Source organism: Falco rusticolus, chromosome 18 (genome assembly GCF_015220075.1).
Source record: "Falco rusticolus isolate bFalRus1 chromosome 18, bFalRus1.pri, whole genome shotgun sequence".
Lineage (NCBI taxonomy): Eukaryota > Metazoa > Chordata > Aves > Falconiformes > Falconidae > Falco > Falco rusticolus.
This window is the reverse complement of record NC_051204.1, coordinates 2,575,912-2,592,757: the sequence shown is the minus strand read 5'-3', so window position 1 is coordinate 2,592,757 and position 16,846 is coordinate 2,575,912. Positions and strand designations below refer to the sequence as shown.

The window sequence follows — 16,846 nt, the reverse complement described above, 5'->3', positions numbered from 1 at the left end:
TTCCAGATTAATAGTCTACACGAGGGTGGCACTCGCCTCACACATCAATATAAAAGCTGTGCTGAAGTACCCAAGAGCAACAGGAACATTAGAAACCATAGAAAAAAAGTATGTGAACACCAGCAAGTTTTAAAGCATCTAGACAATATGTAAAGCTTAGGAAGAGAGAGACAGTCATGGTTTTTTGCAAACCAGTAGGTACTGGCAACACTGGGTCAAGCTCAAACCCAGATCCTCTCATGTGGCAGCTTGTATCCATGCCAATCAATTAATGACAGGTTACACAAAATATATTCGAACACATCATTATTGAAATTATTAACAGAAAAATACTGAGGAAGTGGGACCAACTGAGACATCACTGAAGGAACAGAACAGACTTACATAATGGTTTCTTCACAGTTCTGGGATTCTGCAAAGTGCCTATTGTTCTTCTGTAAGTCAATCGTCTAAATAGAAAATATTTTTTTATTTTAGCCATGTGAGCTCAGAATCATAAAGAATTTATCTCATATTATACATAGAGCATTGAAAATAATGAAATAGTGCTTTTCCTCCAAAGATTTAACATTTTAAAAGATGTTTTTCTTTAAAACTGTGATGGTCCAATATTGCTGTTGGTAAGTGACAGACAGAAGACTGTAAAACATTTTAGGCTTTCATATATCCGAGCACAGAAAACAATAGCATGTTACTTTTATCAATGTAATTTTTTTTCTATTTCCTTTTCCCCACTCAATCTTTTTTGCAAGATTAAGGAAACAACTGTTCTATTCCATTCTAATTCTGCTGAGAATCCAACTTCTATTTGCCATTTTCACAAAGAATGGGCAAAATTCCTGTCTGCCTACAATCCGAGAAACTACTAAGCTCAAAGAGAACTCAAAAGTAGATAACCTTTGCCCAAAATCATCACTGAAGCCATACAGAAACTATCCACTGCCTTCCAGATCATGGAGTTTTCTGTTATTTACTAATAAACAAACCAATTCAAACAACTTGTGTGAAAATGTAAGAAAGAATATCAAGTAAAACTTCCTGAACTGTTAAAATCATGAACTAGAACTCAACTCCTTATCTCCCAAGTCGTGAATTTGCTCAAAAAACACACACTGCTGCCCCACCCCAAAAACCCGACACCAAAAACCACCCCAACAACCCACAACAAAAATCCAACCCCCAAGAAACCCCTCACATGGCAAAATAAACCCCATTTTTTTCCTAAGTGTTTTCTTTTTTTTTTTTTGCCAGAGATCAACATTCATAACAGATTAAGGATGCTCTGGCATTTATAGAGTCACTCAGGGGAAAACAGACCCGGAGGCAATTTTTATATTCTTGCATATATTGAAATGGAGTTTACAACATCTGAAAAAAAAAAAAAAAAGGAAAAAGAAGAAAATAAAAAAATCCCAAGGACTGCCGTGCAGCGGTATCTGTTGACCTGCATGTGTGCACAGGAGGATGGATACAGCTGTTCAGGCAGGATTTGCTTGGTATTTCAAAGAAGCATTCACAGAGCAGGGTGAAGTGCTCTATTAGAAACCTTATGCAAATCTTTGAGGCCAGCAATAAAATCAGACCTCTAATTCTTAGATGCCCCACCTTTGTAACACCTGCAATCCAAAGAAGCTGAATCCAGTAATTTGGAGTAAGAGTCACACGAGACCAGTGGCTTAAATCAGATTCCTTCTTACATCTAAGATTTCTTTACTGTAAATACAAGACTCGAGGGATGTTTTTGTTTTAAAAGATACACATATCTTGCTGTGAAAACAGAGAAACTTCAAGCTCCAGAAGGTACCTGTGTCCAAGCTAAATACTCCCTTCGGTGCCAGCAGGAAGATCAGCTACTCTTTTGTTACTACTACTACATGCATAAATTCAAAACTGTTACAATAAATCAGCATTTCCTCTCATACTGTGGAAGTACAAGTCTGGAAATACAGTGTATTTCCCAGAGATTTAAGATACAAAGCCAAGAGACTGACATACCACATTTCATTTCATACAGTTTAGCAAGTGTTTCTGTCAAGCTACAAAGCCTAAGTCAGTGGCAAACTAGCCAAGAAAAGCTGGGAAACTCATTATATAATTGGAAAAGATGAAAAGATGCAGCTTTTGAGCATTTAAAGCACCTGGTATTCACCCTAGCATGATCCTGCCCTTCATTACCTATGAAAAAAGGCAGCATAAAATCAGTATGACACTATACGTGCTGAAAAAAATAATATCTGTAATCAACAAACCTTTCCTGGAACTGTTTTGAGGGGATCAAGCCTGCTCGGAGGTTGGTATCGCCAACACGCTTTGCTTGCCACCACGTGGGATCATCTTGGCTTACAACTTCGAGGATGTGTCGTTTCTTAAACGGCAGCCCAGCCTCCTGGCAAGGAATGGCTCTGTCTTCTTTGGGATTATAGCTGAAAAGCGCCCTCATAAACACCTTTAAAAGAAAGCAACACATCCATTCTTCTTGTCCTATTTGGAATGTCAAACTACCTTTAAAAGGCTTCCCCAGTGCTTATACTGCTAACTGTATATATATATATGTATGTAATATGTACATTTCATCTCTCCTTTATGCTTTACAGTACTCAAAAATACTAAAAGCTAGCAAGCTGCATCTCTATTTTGACTTACGCAGAAAAATAAACTTTCAAGCACATACCCAGTCATTGTGTATTGGCATTGTGGAACATGGGACTCAAAGATCAAAGCCCCAAGAAACACAGTTCACAGTCTACATAAGTACAAAATGCAACAAAGAAAAAAAACCCAAAACCTAAGGGGAGGGAGAAAACAATAAGAAGGGATTTATGGCAAAATTCCCCAGTTATAAAGACTGTTCTTAAAATGTTCTTTAAATGCATCAAAACCTACTACTCAACTTTGGATTTGTATCTTACCACCATTTAACACATCACAGTAGAACTACTGTTAAAAGTATTTTAAAAATTCGGTAGCTGAGAGCAGGGAAGCAGAAATAAGGGCTGACAGAGGAATCCTGTAAGGGCCCGGTCAAACAGTAAGTCACTGCTGATGGAGCAGGGCACATGTAGCGCTCAAAAGAGGCCTGTCAATGTCTACAGTGGGCTAACGGGGGCAAACGATGTTTGCAAATAGGTGTTTCAACCCAATCAATAGATAACAGACAGATAGCAGCTGTCATGGTGTGAGGAGACCGGCAGGAACACCAGTTTTAATTACATGAACAAAACCAAGAGGCTAGATATCAGAAATGCTGTTAAAGAACACGTACCAAGATGATGGAGAAGTCATCTAAGTAATTCTACTGGATAAAGGGCATGGCGTTTTACAAGAAGAAACTGTTCTACTGTCATCATCTTTTTAATTAACTTCTAATTAAGTTCAATTATGGGTCTGTGACACTCCTTACTGAAACAGCAGGAACCTTACATTTACAGAGATGCCAGAATTGTGTAAAAATGAACACACGTGCTTCAGAATTTCACTCAAGTTGTGTACCTTGCTGTCTTTTAGACGATCTTCTTCTTTGATAGCTGGAATTATTTTTAATGTTATTGATCCCTGAGACTGAGCCTGAGAAAGAGAGAAATGTTTTTTTACTTTGAAAGCAGGACAAGGACACGTCACAGACTATTCGAGTTCCCATTTAGGAGGTGTCTCTTCTTCTCAGAACTGTAACAGGCCGAGCTAATCCACTATTTAACTTCATTAGAGACCACGACACAACAATTAAATCTCCACAACAGTGTCTTCCCCATGGAGACACCCACAGGAACTACTTGGCTAGAACATATTAAGACCTGTATTAAAATTCCTTCATTTGCTTTTAGCAATTGCATTAACTTCTGGATTACAGTTCACAGGGAATTAAATATGTCTGTGGCTTTTAGTACCAAATGAACCATTTTCAAGTGCCTCTTTGAAAAATATCGCTGTATTTTCCCACATATAACTCCCAGGGTTATAACTGGTTAGGGTGAAATGTAAACATCTACTTTCAGTCTAAAAATCTTTGCTACTAAATTTCAATTATTAGTTACAGTAAATTAAAAAACACTTCTAGGTGCTTTGAGAATCTAGAATAGGTTTGTGAGATCTATTTTAGATGCCTTATTTTGGATGAGATGAACTGTGTCCTACAGCAGCCTGCTGTTGTGCACAGATTAAAAAGGAAACCCAGATAATCCACTTGGTTTGCTTTTCATGGTTTGTTTTTTGAGGAAGAGCTACAAATGTTTGTCCATTACACTGCAGCCATTTAGAACATGACAGATGAACAGCATCCCAGGGTCCCTACAAATAAAACTTGACAAGAGTATCTGAAAATCTGATTTTGATTCCTCCCCCTACCCCCAAGTTAGAACCAGTCATTCTCCTTATTCAGGATTATTCTGATCTAAATCTAAATTCGGTGATGGAACTCATGCCAGATACTTCAGTCTCCTAGTGTTGCCATTCCTCTTACTGTGTCCCTAACTCCGCTCCACACCAAGACAAGGGGGAACCAAGCCACAAGAGGGACGTCAGAGACAAATAAGCATAAGAGCTACAACACTTTCTACCAGGATTTGTGGGCATTAATGCTAGAGAAGCTTGAAGCAAGAATTTGTTATCACAAGGAATCTGCTGGTAAAGACTGAGAGGTCCGCTGGACACACAGCCAAGACTTCCCTCAGCTTCCCAACGTACTGTATTATGAATAAACTGCTTATCTTCTAGGAATGCACTTTTAATTTGCAATTTGCTTGTCATGAACAAAGCATGAAAGGGAAGTTCTTGACAGAGCAACATGTAACTTTGTATTTGTATCTTATTTGGTACTGATTGAGTTCAATGAAGTTTCTGAAGTCAGAAGAAGACTAATCCCCTGGGGGAAGAAAAACTCTTAATGCAAAGACAAGCAGGGACTGAATCTTTTAGCTCTATACGTATTTTAAATTCATGATTAAATTTCATCATCTATTGTAATTACGAGATCACCCAACAGAAAAGATCTTGAAATGAAAATCAGTGCAGACCAAAATCTGACTTATTTCTTCCGGTCGTTTGTGAAGCACAGTAATACCATTGACTTCTCTTAGTTCATCTCCAACATGGACGAGACCTGAAAGGACAGTACAGAAATTAAAATAAGTCTACAGACCGGAAAGCACCACTCTTCCAACGTTTGACCTAAGTCCATGTACCTCCCTCTCCCAGCTTAATTGATTTCCTACTAATACCAAGTGCCTTGGTTGGCAACGTGCTCTGAAATCTCCCACCCTTATTCCATATTGCGTGTTTTTTTCATGCAGCACCAGCTCACAGTGTGGAGATAGAGAACATGTGGCAAGATACTCTGGAAAAATCACCGCCTCTATATTTGGATCAGCACTAAAAATGCAAAACTGCAATAGTTTCATGAGGATGATCAAATCTTGTAGAATCAGGAGTCCTGCTGCTGACTATAAAGGCAGGAATGACATGGCTGTCAAGTGACAGATCAACACTACAGTCCCAGAAAAAATGCTGGGCTACATTTTTTTTTTTAACTAGCCATGAAGGGGACCTTACAAGTTTTAGGTTCATTTATCCAGTTCAGTAAATGTTGTGCTTGTGTTCTACAACTACTGTTCACCAACAAAATTTCTCAGTAAATCGAACAGAAAATAATACAATACACTGAATAAACCAAGATACTAGATTAGACGTAAAAACCATTCTTTTCTTTCTTCTAAAGCTTAGAACTACTTCTCCCATCTCTGTTAGCATTTTTTCCTAGCAGCTATTTTACAGAAAATTGTATCTAATTAAATTAATCAATTACTAATGAAATACAGAAATGCTAAGCACATGCTCTAGTAATTTCATGTTACATTTATCAGACTACATTCATTTGAAGAATGATAACCATCAAGAAGAAATCTGTAGTTAGCTATGTTTTTCAACACTAATTCATTAATTTGGGGATTGCATTACTTGTGTATTAAAAAAAGGTGCAGGAGGCTTGGAGTCTGTACCACTCATATAAGGCCAATTCAGCTTATTTAATAAAGTCTGCATGATTACCTTCTAGAAAATGGAAGGTTAATTACTGCATGAATTAATCTTGTAGATCCTAAGAGCACGCTGAACGACAGCCTAGGCACAAAAGTCTCTCTTGCCACTAGACACCAGAAATTCCATTGCCAAGCAAGCTTACCACGGGGGCTCCCTTATCATCAGCATGGAAGAAAAGCAATTCCAGCAGGGACACATCCCATTCCGAAGCTCGTTGGGATGATTTGTTCTCCAGCAACACCCACCTCCCTCCACCAGACTACAGAGAAAGCCTACATACTAGTTCAGACCTGACATCTAACAGTTGCTTATTAAGATTTTGATAGGCTGGGGTGGGTTTGGTTGTTGGGTTTTTTTTCCTCCAAAATAGTCTATACACATATCAAACACCTGTGTCCCAAGGACTGGTTTTGGAATGAATAACTATCAGGTTCAGACTATGGCTCTAGGTATATGTGTAGAGTACATGTGTGCTTGCAGAGTTCAAGAAGTTTTAAAACAGTTTACAAATGCCATTTTAAAGCGCTTTTTCTTCAGAAATTTACCACTGCGGTCCGCTGCACCACCTCTCATGATCCTTGCTACAATCACAGCTCCTGTATGCTCGTCTCGTCTGATGGTAGCTCCCTGAAATAAAACATACCCCCCCCCCAAGAAACCATCAGAAGAATTTTCTTAGAATACAGCCAGCGGTGAAATAACACGTAAGTTAATGAGTCTTTTCAACTGGAATTAATTTGCCCTGCAAATTTTATCTTCCTCCTTGATAATTTTCACCACTATTCAACTTTTGCCTGTGCCCATGTCATGTGACTGTGGGAAGGCACACACCTTCCTTTCTGCCACCTTTGTCAACTGCTTACACTACCTACATTATTGTGGTGAGCAAAGTCACTCAAGTGTGCAAAACAGAATTTCTTACAAGTTTTCTCTGTGTGTCTTCTGAAACTTTATACAACACAGCCAGTATTTTTACATATAAAAGCAAGGAAAGCCAAGTAATTCGATATTTTCTTTCTTCTCCTACCTCTGCTGGCAATATAGCACTTTAACCAGGAATTACGTCACTGCCCTCTTCTACTACCTACTGTCATATAAGAAGGCACTTTAACAGATTTCTTCCCCGAAGAAATATAACTGTATTTTCTCAGGAAATCAGTTCTTCCATTTCTATAAAATTAGTACCTTGTCAATGTTTACATACAGCTATCAAACATACTCTTACCATACATCACTGATGTTCATGTAAATGAAGGTTTTAATTCACTGAATGTTAGTTACAATATGAAAAGAATTAATATTAATAATATGCATAATTGCTTCAACAGAATAGTTTCCTCAAAGGTCACACCACCTGCATTAACTGGCATTATAAGCCCATGCCTATAAAGTGTCTCATGCAAAACTGAAGGTGTTTTCACCAAAGTTTTCTTTTTATGTTATTTTACTAGCTTCAGAACACTCCTAGGTTTTGCAGACTATTTGGCAACATCTTCAGGTATCTCCTCCATACTCACAATAATGCTTTTGCACTACCGAGTTTTATGACTAGAGATGGGTTATCTTATATGTACCAAGGGTTCTTTATTTTTCACTAGCCGAACGATTTTCACTGATTCCTCATCAAAATCATCATCAAAGTTATCAGGTAGAGGTGGAAGGACTGGGTCAAAGTTCTTCTGTGCTACGGTGTCATGTACTACAAGCATTGCCTGCATAAAAGGAGTAAGAAACAGTAATGTAATGGGGTAATATTATAGTTTCCAGTTCTCACATTTCCAACGTTAACAGCAAACTTAAACCTCCCCTTTCCCACCCTCACCATAAATCCCTCAAAAAAGATTTGGCAGTTATCTTACCCATCATGTAAACTATGTATTGGTGTAAGCAAATCCAGGCATTAACAAAGCTCAGCCTAAACAAACTTACACAACGGAGTGAACTACGGAAAGCAGAAGGTGCTCCCTCAGAAAATATTAAGGAGGGGAGAGAAGACGACATGGTGCATTACACACGAAAGGCTGATGCTGTGTCATCTCAGTACCCTCCACATCCTGAAGCCTGTGCAGGAAATCACAATGGAACAGAACTACAGTTTGTAGGAGATCTTCCCTTTCTCTTAGGAACTCGCCAGTGTAACTTTTCCATTACGAAACATTCTACTGGAATTCTGCAAAGGAATTTTGTTCAGGTCTCTGGTGTGTTTTTTTACCCTGAGATGTGGTGTTGACAACAGCTGAAGTAGCTCTTTTTCTTCATTATTCACTGGTGCGGTCTGCAATTCTTCTATTACCTTTAAAATAAAAATTAACATCCTCAAAATTAAAGTAGTCGACCAAACAAGACCATATATTTGCAAGTGAGTGTTTCTGGTGAGTGTCTGCTAACTTCCATCATTCATCAAAGTGGTGTGAGCTGATCAAAAACAATCCCAGTTAATAGTGAATGAATCGAAGAAGAAATTAAAGCTTCTTCATCGATTTTACTTTTATTAGATAGTGCAGGAAGACAATCACCAGAAATCAGGATCCTAGTCCCTAATCACACATTTTCTGAGTGATTCCACCAATATAACTTCAGGAATTATTTCTGAAAATTTAAAATCTATATGGAATCTGTAAGTGATACGCGAAACAACACTCTTGTGCTTGTACTATGATAAAGGAGTTTAATCCTCTCTGTAACCAGGCAGCATCACCTGTGTGGAACATGCAACAAAAGTTCCCGTGTTGCCTTGCAAAGCCTGGATATCAAAACATGCCCTGGAGTCTCAGGTCTTCCAAACAAAAGATTAGAGGAAAAAAAAAAAAATTAGAGAATAACTTCTGCACTATGTGGGTTGGGTGGGAGGAGGAGGAAGGGAGAAAGGGTTGGAAGCAACGGAGATTTTCTTTCCCTGTAAAGGGTTCTAGATAGGGAAATCATAGAGTCCTGTATAAAACTCCTCCTCTGCTGTTTAGAGGATGGCAATTTTGTACGACTTGACAGGCAGCAGTGCCAGAACTTTGACGGAGGCAGTAGGCTATTTGTGGGAGAGGGGAGAGGGGGTATGCTGCAGGCTGTGATGGAGCAGCAGGGTCTCTTGGCTTTGCAAAGGGAGGAATTCTAGCTCCCAAACCTTCCACAGCCATTTGCTACACTTTGCAAGGAAAGAGGTGCAAGCTGCTTGTAAAGAGCCATCAAAGGCAGTACAAATTTCACTTTTTCAGGCCTGCAGCACATTACAAACAAATTCAAGGTACAACTTTGCTCTGTGAACAGACTGGGGGATGAACTGGTTGAGAGAAGCCCCGTGGAGAATGACTTGGGGATAGTGGGGGATGAAAAATCAGATACATGATGGCAACGCGTGCTTGCAGCCCAGAAAGCCAACTGTACCCCAGGCTGCACAAAGAGAAGCACAGCCAGCAGACAAGAGGGAGGGGATTCTGCCCCTCAACTCTGTTCTTCTGAGACCCCCCCCCCTTCCACCTGGAGTACTGCATCCAGTGCCAGGGTTCCCAGTACAAGACAGACATGGACCTGTTGGAGCACATCCAAAGGAGGACAACAAAAATGATCTGAGGGCTGGAACACTTCTCCTAAGAAGAAAGGCTGAGAGAGCTGGGGTTGTTCAGCCTGGAGAAGAGAAGGCTCCAGGAGACCTTACTGCTGCCTTTCAATACATAAAGGGCACTTAAAAGGAAGATGGAAAAAAGCTCTTTACCAAGGCCTGTAGTGACAGGACAAGGGACAGCAGTTTTAAACTGAAAGAGGGCAGATTTAGATTGGATACAAGGAAGAATCTTTTTAATGATGAGGGTGATGAGATGCTAAAACAGGTTGCCCAGAGAAGTTGTGGATGCCCTACCACTAGAAATGGTCAAAGTCAAGTTGGACAAGGCTTTGAGCAACCTGACCCAGCGAAAGGTAGACTAGATCATCTTTCAAGGTCCCTTCCAACAGAAACGTTCTATGTGAACAGCAATACTGTTTGGGTTGTGATAAATTTAAGTCCTTAAGACTGAATGTTTAGCTGGGATAGTCTATTGCCAAGAAAGGACCGAATGCTTTTTGCAGCCTCTCCCTTATGAAGTCCATTAATAACATCCACCTGCCTGTGTCTGTCTTCACTGGACATTTAATGGCATGGTATTTTGATAAATCATGAGTGAAACCAGACAACAAATTCCAAAGACAGTGGGGAAGATGAGAAATATTGACACATACAGCACAATTGTAAAACTTTGATTTGTAAGAAAAGCAGGCATAAATAATAGGAAAATAAGGAGACAAGAATTTTTACTCACATCTTCAACTAATCCCGCTGCACTATGTAAAACAGGAGTTGGACTCTGTCTTTCATAATGACGGAGTTTTTCATGGATCTGAAAAAGACAACGGGTATAATACTACAGAGAAATACAAAACCTCCTAAATATACCTACATTGGAGTATTTTTATATTTAAGAAATAGAATTTTTCTGAGACAAGTGTCAGAAAAATAACCTCTCTTGGGGTTATTTTTGATTTGTTTAGGAGCCTTGTAGTTTTCTTCTTCTTGTGCTAGTTTCATAGATGGCCAGAAAGGTTAAGACTTAGAGCATAAGGGAAACAATTAAGCCATTCCACACTGATTTTTAGCTACCAGGCACTGTATCTGCATTTTGGCAATCAAGGCAGAAATCCTTTTTCTGAACAAAATATGTGAACTGTCAATGAATGTTCTTGATGTTTGTGCCTAAATAAATGCATGCTTCGGTCAGTATAGAATTTAAAAAAAAAAAAAAAAAAAAAAAAAAGCTTTGGCAAAGTAAACAGCTGATAAATCAAGGGAACAGAGAATAAGTAACCTGTTAGGAAAAAGTACGTTCATAAATAAGCTTTTACCTTCATCAGGTAGCTGAGACTCTTTTCACTGAAGACATCCCTAAGGAATCCCATTTCCTCTTTATGATTTGAATCGGGTCTTAGCTGAGACGTCAAAAGGGCCAGAGTCTCATGCAATCCTAAATTTAAATTCAGGACAGAACAAAAGCTTTGTAGACGGCAGGTCTCATGGGACCTTCTATTGCAGACAACATCAACTACATTTACTTGGGTACCACCTTGGTGATCATTAAGTTTGCAGAGTGATTTATGCTTATCTTCCACTCGTTTTGTAACGCTCCCTTCTTAAGCGGCAAACACAGCTTAAGATATAACATCCATCATATTAAGGCAAAAGCTACCAAAGCAACATGTATTTTTAAAGACACTATTTTTTAAGTTTCCCCCTTTGTTTCTAGAACTGCCAGGCCCCTAACAAACTGAGTTTAGAGCACCACAGCAGATTCACAAAATGACTGAACTACCTCCCCTGTTGCACAGCTAATAGCTCTGCTTCCCAAGCAACTTTGCTTACAAAAGTTATCCTGCCCCTACTACCTCTAAGGCACCTGGTAGAAGTCAGGTCTGACCAGAGGAAGAAAGGACTGATGTTGACTTCCAGTGCACTGGAAACAAAGCTTGTGGCTAATTTTCTAAAAAGTGTTTAAATCAGCAATATCCCACATGTGCAGTGCACAGGGCCAGGCGAATGTTAGGTTTTTCTTGATGAGAAAACAAAAAACTGGCTGAGAAACCAAAATCCAAACAAACAAAAAGAAAAAGGAAGGGTGGGAGGCTAAAATCTGCTCCTCTGGCTATTCTCTCCATGAACTTTAGAGTGCATTTGCATCCAGGAGACTCAAACTCACTTCCACTTAAAAACTCAGTATCATTGGCATACAATATGACTTCACCCTTGGTAGCGTACCAGAGAAGCTGGTTAGCAAGCCTTGAATGGAATCACTGGGGTTTAAGTCAGAAGGAAGAATATTAACAAAGCTTTCCAAAACCTGTTCAGAAAATACTAAGAAGTAGCACAGCGAGCAGCAGGGATATAAGGCTGATCTTTAATAAGCATGCATAGAAGCCGGTGTTATACTGAGAGGTCCAAGTTTTCCATAAGAACCTGTCTACCAGCATATATTCAGGGGCTCTAGCATTCTTATGCATTAGTTTCTTGAAATCTGACTAGGTTTACTAATTTCTACCTTTTATACTCCACCTTCCTTGCATTCTTTTAGGTAATTTCTAAGAAACCTAGCTGGACTACCTAAACTCTATTTAATTTAACTCCAGTTTGAATTCATGTCCTGTGTGAAACACATACGCTACGATTTCAGTCACTGATCTGTTGAAAGCATGCAGATTAGTTACCTGAGTCTTCCGAAAGCACTGGCATGGCTTTGTTCTTAATCTTAGAGACAAATGTTCAACTTAAATCAACACGATTGTTTCTTCTTTCTGGACTGCGATTCAGAGGCAGTCCTGAAATGAGCAAAGATAATACCTAAGCTCAAGCACGTGAGAAAAAATGGCAAGCATGTAAAAATAGTAAATTCCTAGTACATCTTTCTCTCAAGTGTTCAGTTTAACCTAAATCAGGCAGAGTCCTGCAGTTATTCTGCTACTCAAATAACACCACAAAAAATATTACGTTATATAATAACCATGTGTTATCTTGGATAAAGCTGATGCTGAAGACAGCAGATGCTTCCCTCCTCTATTCTCAAGAGGGACAGTTTTAAAAGGCCTAAGTGACCATCTGAAAAGACAGGAAAGAAAAAAGCATGCTGCAGAATGGATGTCTAAAAGTACTGATAAACACCATATGCACAGAAATGGAGAGAGCATGCAGGAAAACACCATCATGACAAGATGTTCTGGGGCTTCCTAAAAGCACGCCTCAGGGGAATTTATATGCCCCTGGCATTCTGATGCGGCTCCTGCTACAATTACATGCAACTTACTAAAGCTAGTAGGAGTGTCACTCCATCAACCTTGGTCATGGGTACTGAGGATGCTCCAAAAAAATAAAATAAGGCTACTTGTATTGCTCAGAAATTCCATTAGATGCTTTTATTGCTGGTTTTTCTTGTCCCCAAGAGCAAACGACTCCACAGTAATTTAATTTCAAACTGCAAAACTGAATCTATACTTATAATCACCAGTCCAAGATGAAACACTTTGCGTGTTCCAGGGCATTTAAAATCTCATTCATGCTCCTAAAATTCATCAAACTAATGCTTGCAGAAAAACAAACAACCACAACAGCATGCGAAAAGGATTACAAAGAAATGCAGGATACTCCAGTTCTTTGCTAAATGCAATAAAGGATGCTCCTTGTGTTTCTATTTCTAGATAAATCTCTGACACTTTGATCATATGACACAAGTTTGATTGTCTTCTGATTCAACTTTATTTTGATCAGCTGCCCGAAAGTATCGTAATACTGCATGGCAAATTAGCCTATATGAGTTTAGCATTTTCTAGATTCCTGAGTTTCTCTACAGCATACTGAAATATTAAGCTCAATAGTCACCTGTGTTTTGCACCGTATTTTCTACTGCTATGCTTCATTAGTCCACCTGGGTATCAAAACATAACTGAGTTTTCCAAGCAAGTGAACTGAAAGAGCATTGAAAATTCACACTGATCCATGGATAGTACTCCAGTGTTATTACATATACTACACCTTTATTAACTTTCAAAAGCATTTTCATTACCTACTGTTTTGAAGAAATAAACACTTCACACACACACCCCTCTACACTTTGTGCCAAAATAAATGTATAAGCAATTAATTCATTCAACCACTCTGGTTCCTCAACTATTGCATTTTGTTTGACACTTTTAAAATCTTCTCTTAATTGTCAAGAAAGGGAACTTTAATTGTGCGCTCTGTCTTTGTACCGATGGGTGGTTCCCACAAACTTACTTAGCACCAAAACCCAAGAAACCCCCAAGTTATTTTCCAGGCTCTCAGTGAAAAAGCATCTCACACAGGAATACGGAAAATCCATGTTTTTCACATCTCAAAAACCTGACAGCAAACTCACCAACACCAGAACCAGACGAGTTAGGCACGGCCATCAAAACGGAGAAGGCCTCCCCAGATGCATTTCCCATGCTCTGTAAAAACCCCAGTTAGCAAGGACAGATCGGAATCAACACTCTCAAGAACAAAAAGCATTCCCTAGACAATAATTTGTCACCAGCACGCTCCACGTCACTGCTCAGGGCTGGCTTTGAGAGCAAATTCTGCCCCAGCATGTGGCGTTTTGCAAGAGGGGCCTGCCACGGCATCTGCACTTTCGTTGTTCAAACAGGCTCAAAGACACTTTTCCTCTTTAAAATACCCACCCTAAACCATAGATTATTTTTTACACATATCCTTGCCCCAGCTCTTCCCAAGACAGAACGTTTGAGCCACCTTCCTTGCCCAGGAAAAGGACTGTTGGTACTTGGAAAGGGCTTAGATCAACTGAAATGAGTTGATCATTTTGGTCAAAGGAGGGGATTAGACAGAAGCATAGCTTTGGCTTATCCCCATCACCTTGGAAAACAAACCTCGCGTGGTTTACGGCCTAATACAACATAAAAGCTTTGCTAATCCAGGTATATCGGCCAGAGCGGTAGATCTTATTTCGGGAATCAGCCGCGTTTTAACAGCTTTCCAGGAGATCACCTCAGCGAGCAGGGCGGGAGATCCAGCCGCAGGCCGGTAAGGTCGCGGCTGGCCGCTGTGACACTGGGTCGCTCCTCACTTTGCTTCGGTGCACGAAGCGTCCCGACCAGGCTCGGCCGAACCTGGGCCCCCGCACCCGGGCCCGGCGGGTCCCCTCAGGCGACCCGGAGGCCCGGCGGGTCCCCGAGGGGCGGAGCGCGGCCAGGCCACCGCTCCCGCCCCGGAGAGCCGTCTGTGGACTCCGCCGAGCTCGGCCACCCGTTACCGCAGCCCGGCGCGGCCGCCGCTCCTCACGGCCCAGCCGCGGGGGGCGAGGCGACGCCCCGAACCGGGCTCCTCACGCCGGCGGCGGGATGTCCCCTCCCCGCCCTGCCTCCCCGCGCCGGGCGGTGCGAGCGCCTCCCCAGCCCCGTCTCCGCCGCCCGGAGGACTCCGCCGGGCACAGCCCCAGCCGGTGCCCGCCAGGTAAAACCCCCGGCGGGCCCCGGGCTCCCGCCACACCGGGGCCCGCGCCCCGAAGGCAGCGTCAGAGCCCGGCCCGGCTCCGCCCCGCTGCAAAATGGCGCCGCCCGGGCCAGGGCCCCGCCGCGCGTCGGGAGCGCTGCTGCCGCCGGGCGCCCATTACCTGCGGGCCCGGCCGGTGCTGCCTGGCTGCCCCCGCAGGCCGCAGCGCCGCTCCCCGCCGCTCGCCTCTCCGCTGCGCGCCCCGCTCATGCGCCCTTGGAGCCGCTCTACGCGCCGCCTCCCTGCCTCTCTCCCTCCCCCAGCTCGGCCCGGGGCAGGCGGCGGCGGGGCTGGGGGCGGCCCGCCTGGCTCGTCTTGCAGCGCTGGGGCCTCCCCGCCAAGCCGCAACGCTGCGGCCCGGGGCTTCGCCTCAGAGGCGGCGGCGCTCCCGTGAGGGCTCCCCCGGAGCTCGGGAGGCCGCCGGGCGGGCCTAGGCCGTGACCGCCGCCCCGCCCGGGCTCCGGAGCTGCCTTGGCCGAAGTCCCCCGGGGGTGAGCGGAGCCGTGGGGGCCCTTGGCCAGCAGCCGTTTGGCCGTGGAAGAGCTGGGGGACCCGGCGGTGGCTCCCTGGGTGTCGTATAGGGGGGCTCATCCCGGGAGGGGAGCGGCATTGGAGCTAGGCCTTAGAGACAAAAAGCTGCGTTCAGTGAAATTAAATGGGGTAGGTAATGGGGAGCCGGAGAAGAGGGTTGATAAAAATGACAGCGGTATGGTGGAAGCGCTGCTAGGCTCTACAGGGGTAGCACCTTTTTATTTTTTCCTAGAAGAAAAGGGTGATGTTTGGGAAACAGGCCCGCGGCAGGTGAGGTTTGGCTTGCAGAGTAAGCTCTCCAGCACTTCAATCCTTCAAAGTCCTCAGCAATAAGGAGAGTGTTACCGAAATCTCAGAATGAAAAACCAATGTGATGGAGATAAGCAGACACTTCTTTATTGACGGCCAGGTGCTTGAGTGAGGCCTCTCACAATCAATGCACACCAAGAGTCAAAATCATACATCTCATATAGAGCTTATACATATTCATTAAGTATGCATGCATAAACATAGTATTTCCCAAAAATCATTAACATACTCTTGCTTTGTATGTTAATTAGCTTATCAATCCTTTGCACTTGTGCAAATTCTTCCAAGAATTGTGGGCAGGGGTCTCTGGGAGGAAGGCCGTAGGTCTTCCTCATGGTGTACTTCTCACCTTTTGCCTGGTATGTGATGGTTTTGCAAGTTTGCAGTGTTCTTGTCGGTCTGAGCTAATTTATGTCCTTGTCAGCCATCTGTTCCTTCTTGTGTCTTTTAGTCGCTCCCTCTAGATAACTTATAAACAGGCCCCTTGTTAGAGGAAGTTAGAGAAACAGACTCCTTCTTTCATTAGTTATTTCATTAATTATTTCTTTCAAACTATGGTTACATGACCTAATTACTATACCTACATTCTTTGAGTAAATATATTTACACTTATTGTCCCTATTCCATACAATTTCTTTATATCAATTATTAAAGTTCACGATTTCTTGGCAGGTAACTACGAGTTGTTTCATTCAGTTGCTCTCAGTTCTTGGCCTTGGTACAGGGATGTACAAAGGATTCATAGCAGCTTTTGTTGTGCAACTACTAGTTTCATTAAAATATAATTCTTATTCCTCTATATTTCTATTTAAATTATTTTATAAAAACAAACAGAGTTAATTAATTCTAACCATTAGCAAATCTGTAGGATTTGTAGGAGGACAATCCGTTACCCATTTATCAGATGCAATACTAAATAATAATTCAGGAGTCAGTCAA

The 16,846-nt window shown here is 42.0% G+C and overlaps 1 protein-coding gene across 12 annotated transcripts in view; it reads right to left on the bottom strand.

The window, feature by feature from the left end:
• The window catches only part of MPP3 (membrane palmitoylated protein 3), a 28,670-nt gene that overhangs the window by 9,145 nt on the left and 2,679 nt on the right, over positions 1-16,846 (bottom strand). For 4 of the 12 annotated variants that reach the window (XM_037411099.1, XM_037411097.1, XM_037411088.1 and 1 more), the window contains exons 2-10: positions 10,900-11,018; positions 10,320-10,397; positions 8,243-8,323; positions 7,605-7,742; positions 6,576-6,657; positions 5,010-5,095; positions 3,490-3,564; positions 2,250-2,446; positions 385-449 (exon numbers count right to left, since the gene is read on the bottom strand). In XM_037411099.1, the coding sequence (XP_037266996.1) occupies positions 385-449; positions 2,250-2,446; positions 3,490-3,564; positions 5,010-5,095; positions 6,576-6,657; positions 7,605-7,742; positions 8,243-8,323; positions 10,320-10,397; positions 10,900-11,018 (921 nt within the window). Of the gene's footprint in view, positions 1-384; positions 450-2,249; positions 2,447-3,489; positions 3,565-5,009; positions 5,096-6,575; positions 6,658-7,604; positions 7,743-8,242; positions 8,324-10,319; positions 10,398-10,899; positions 11,019-12,252; positions 15,140-15,188; positions 15,276-16,846 lie in introns of those variants that run through there. The other 8 variants (XM_037411093.1, XM_037411094.1, XM_037411095.1 and 5 more) reach the window with 8 other exon arrangements.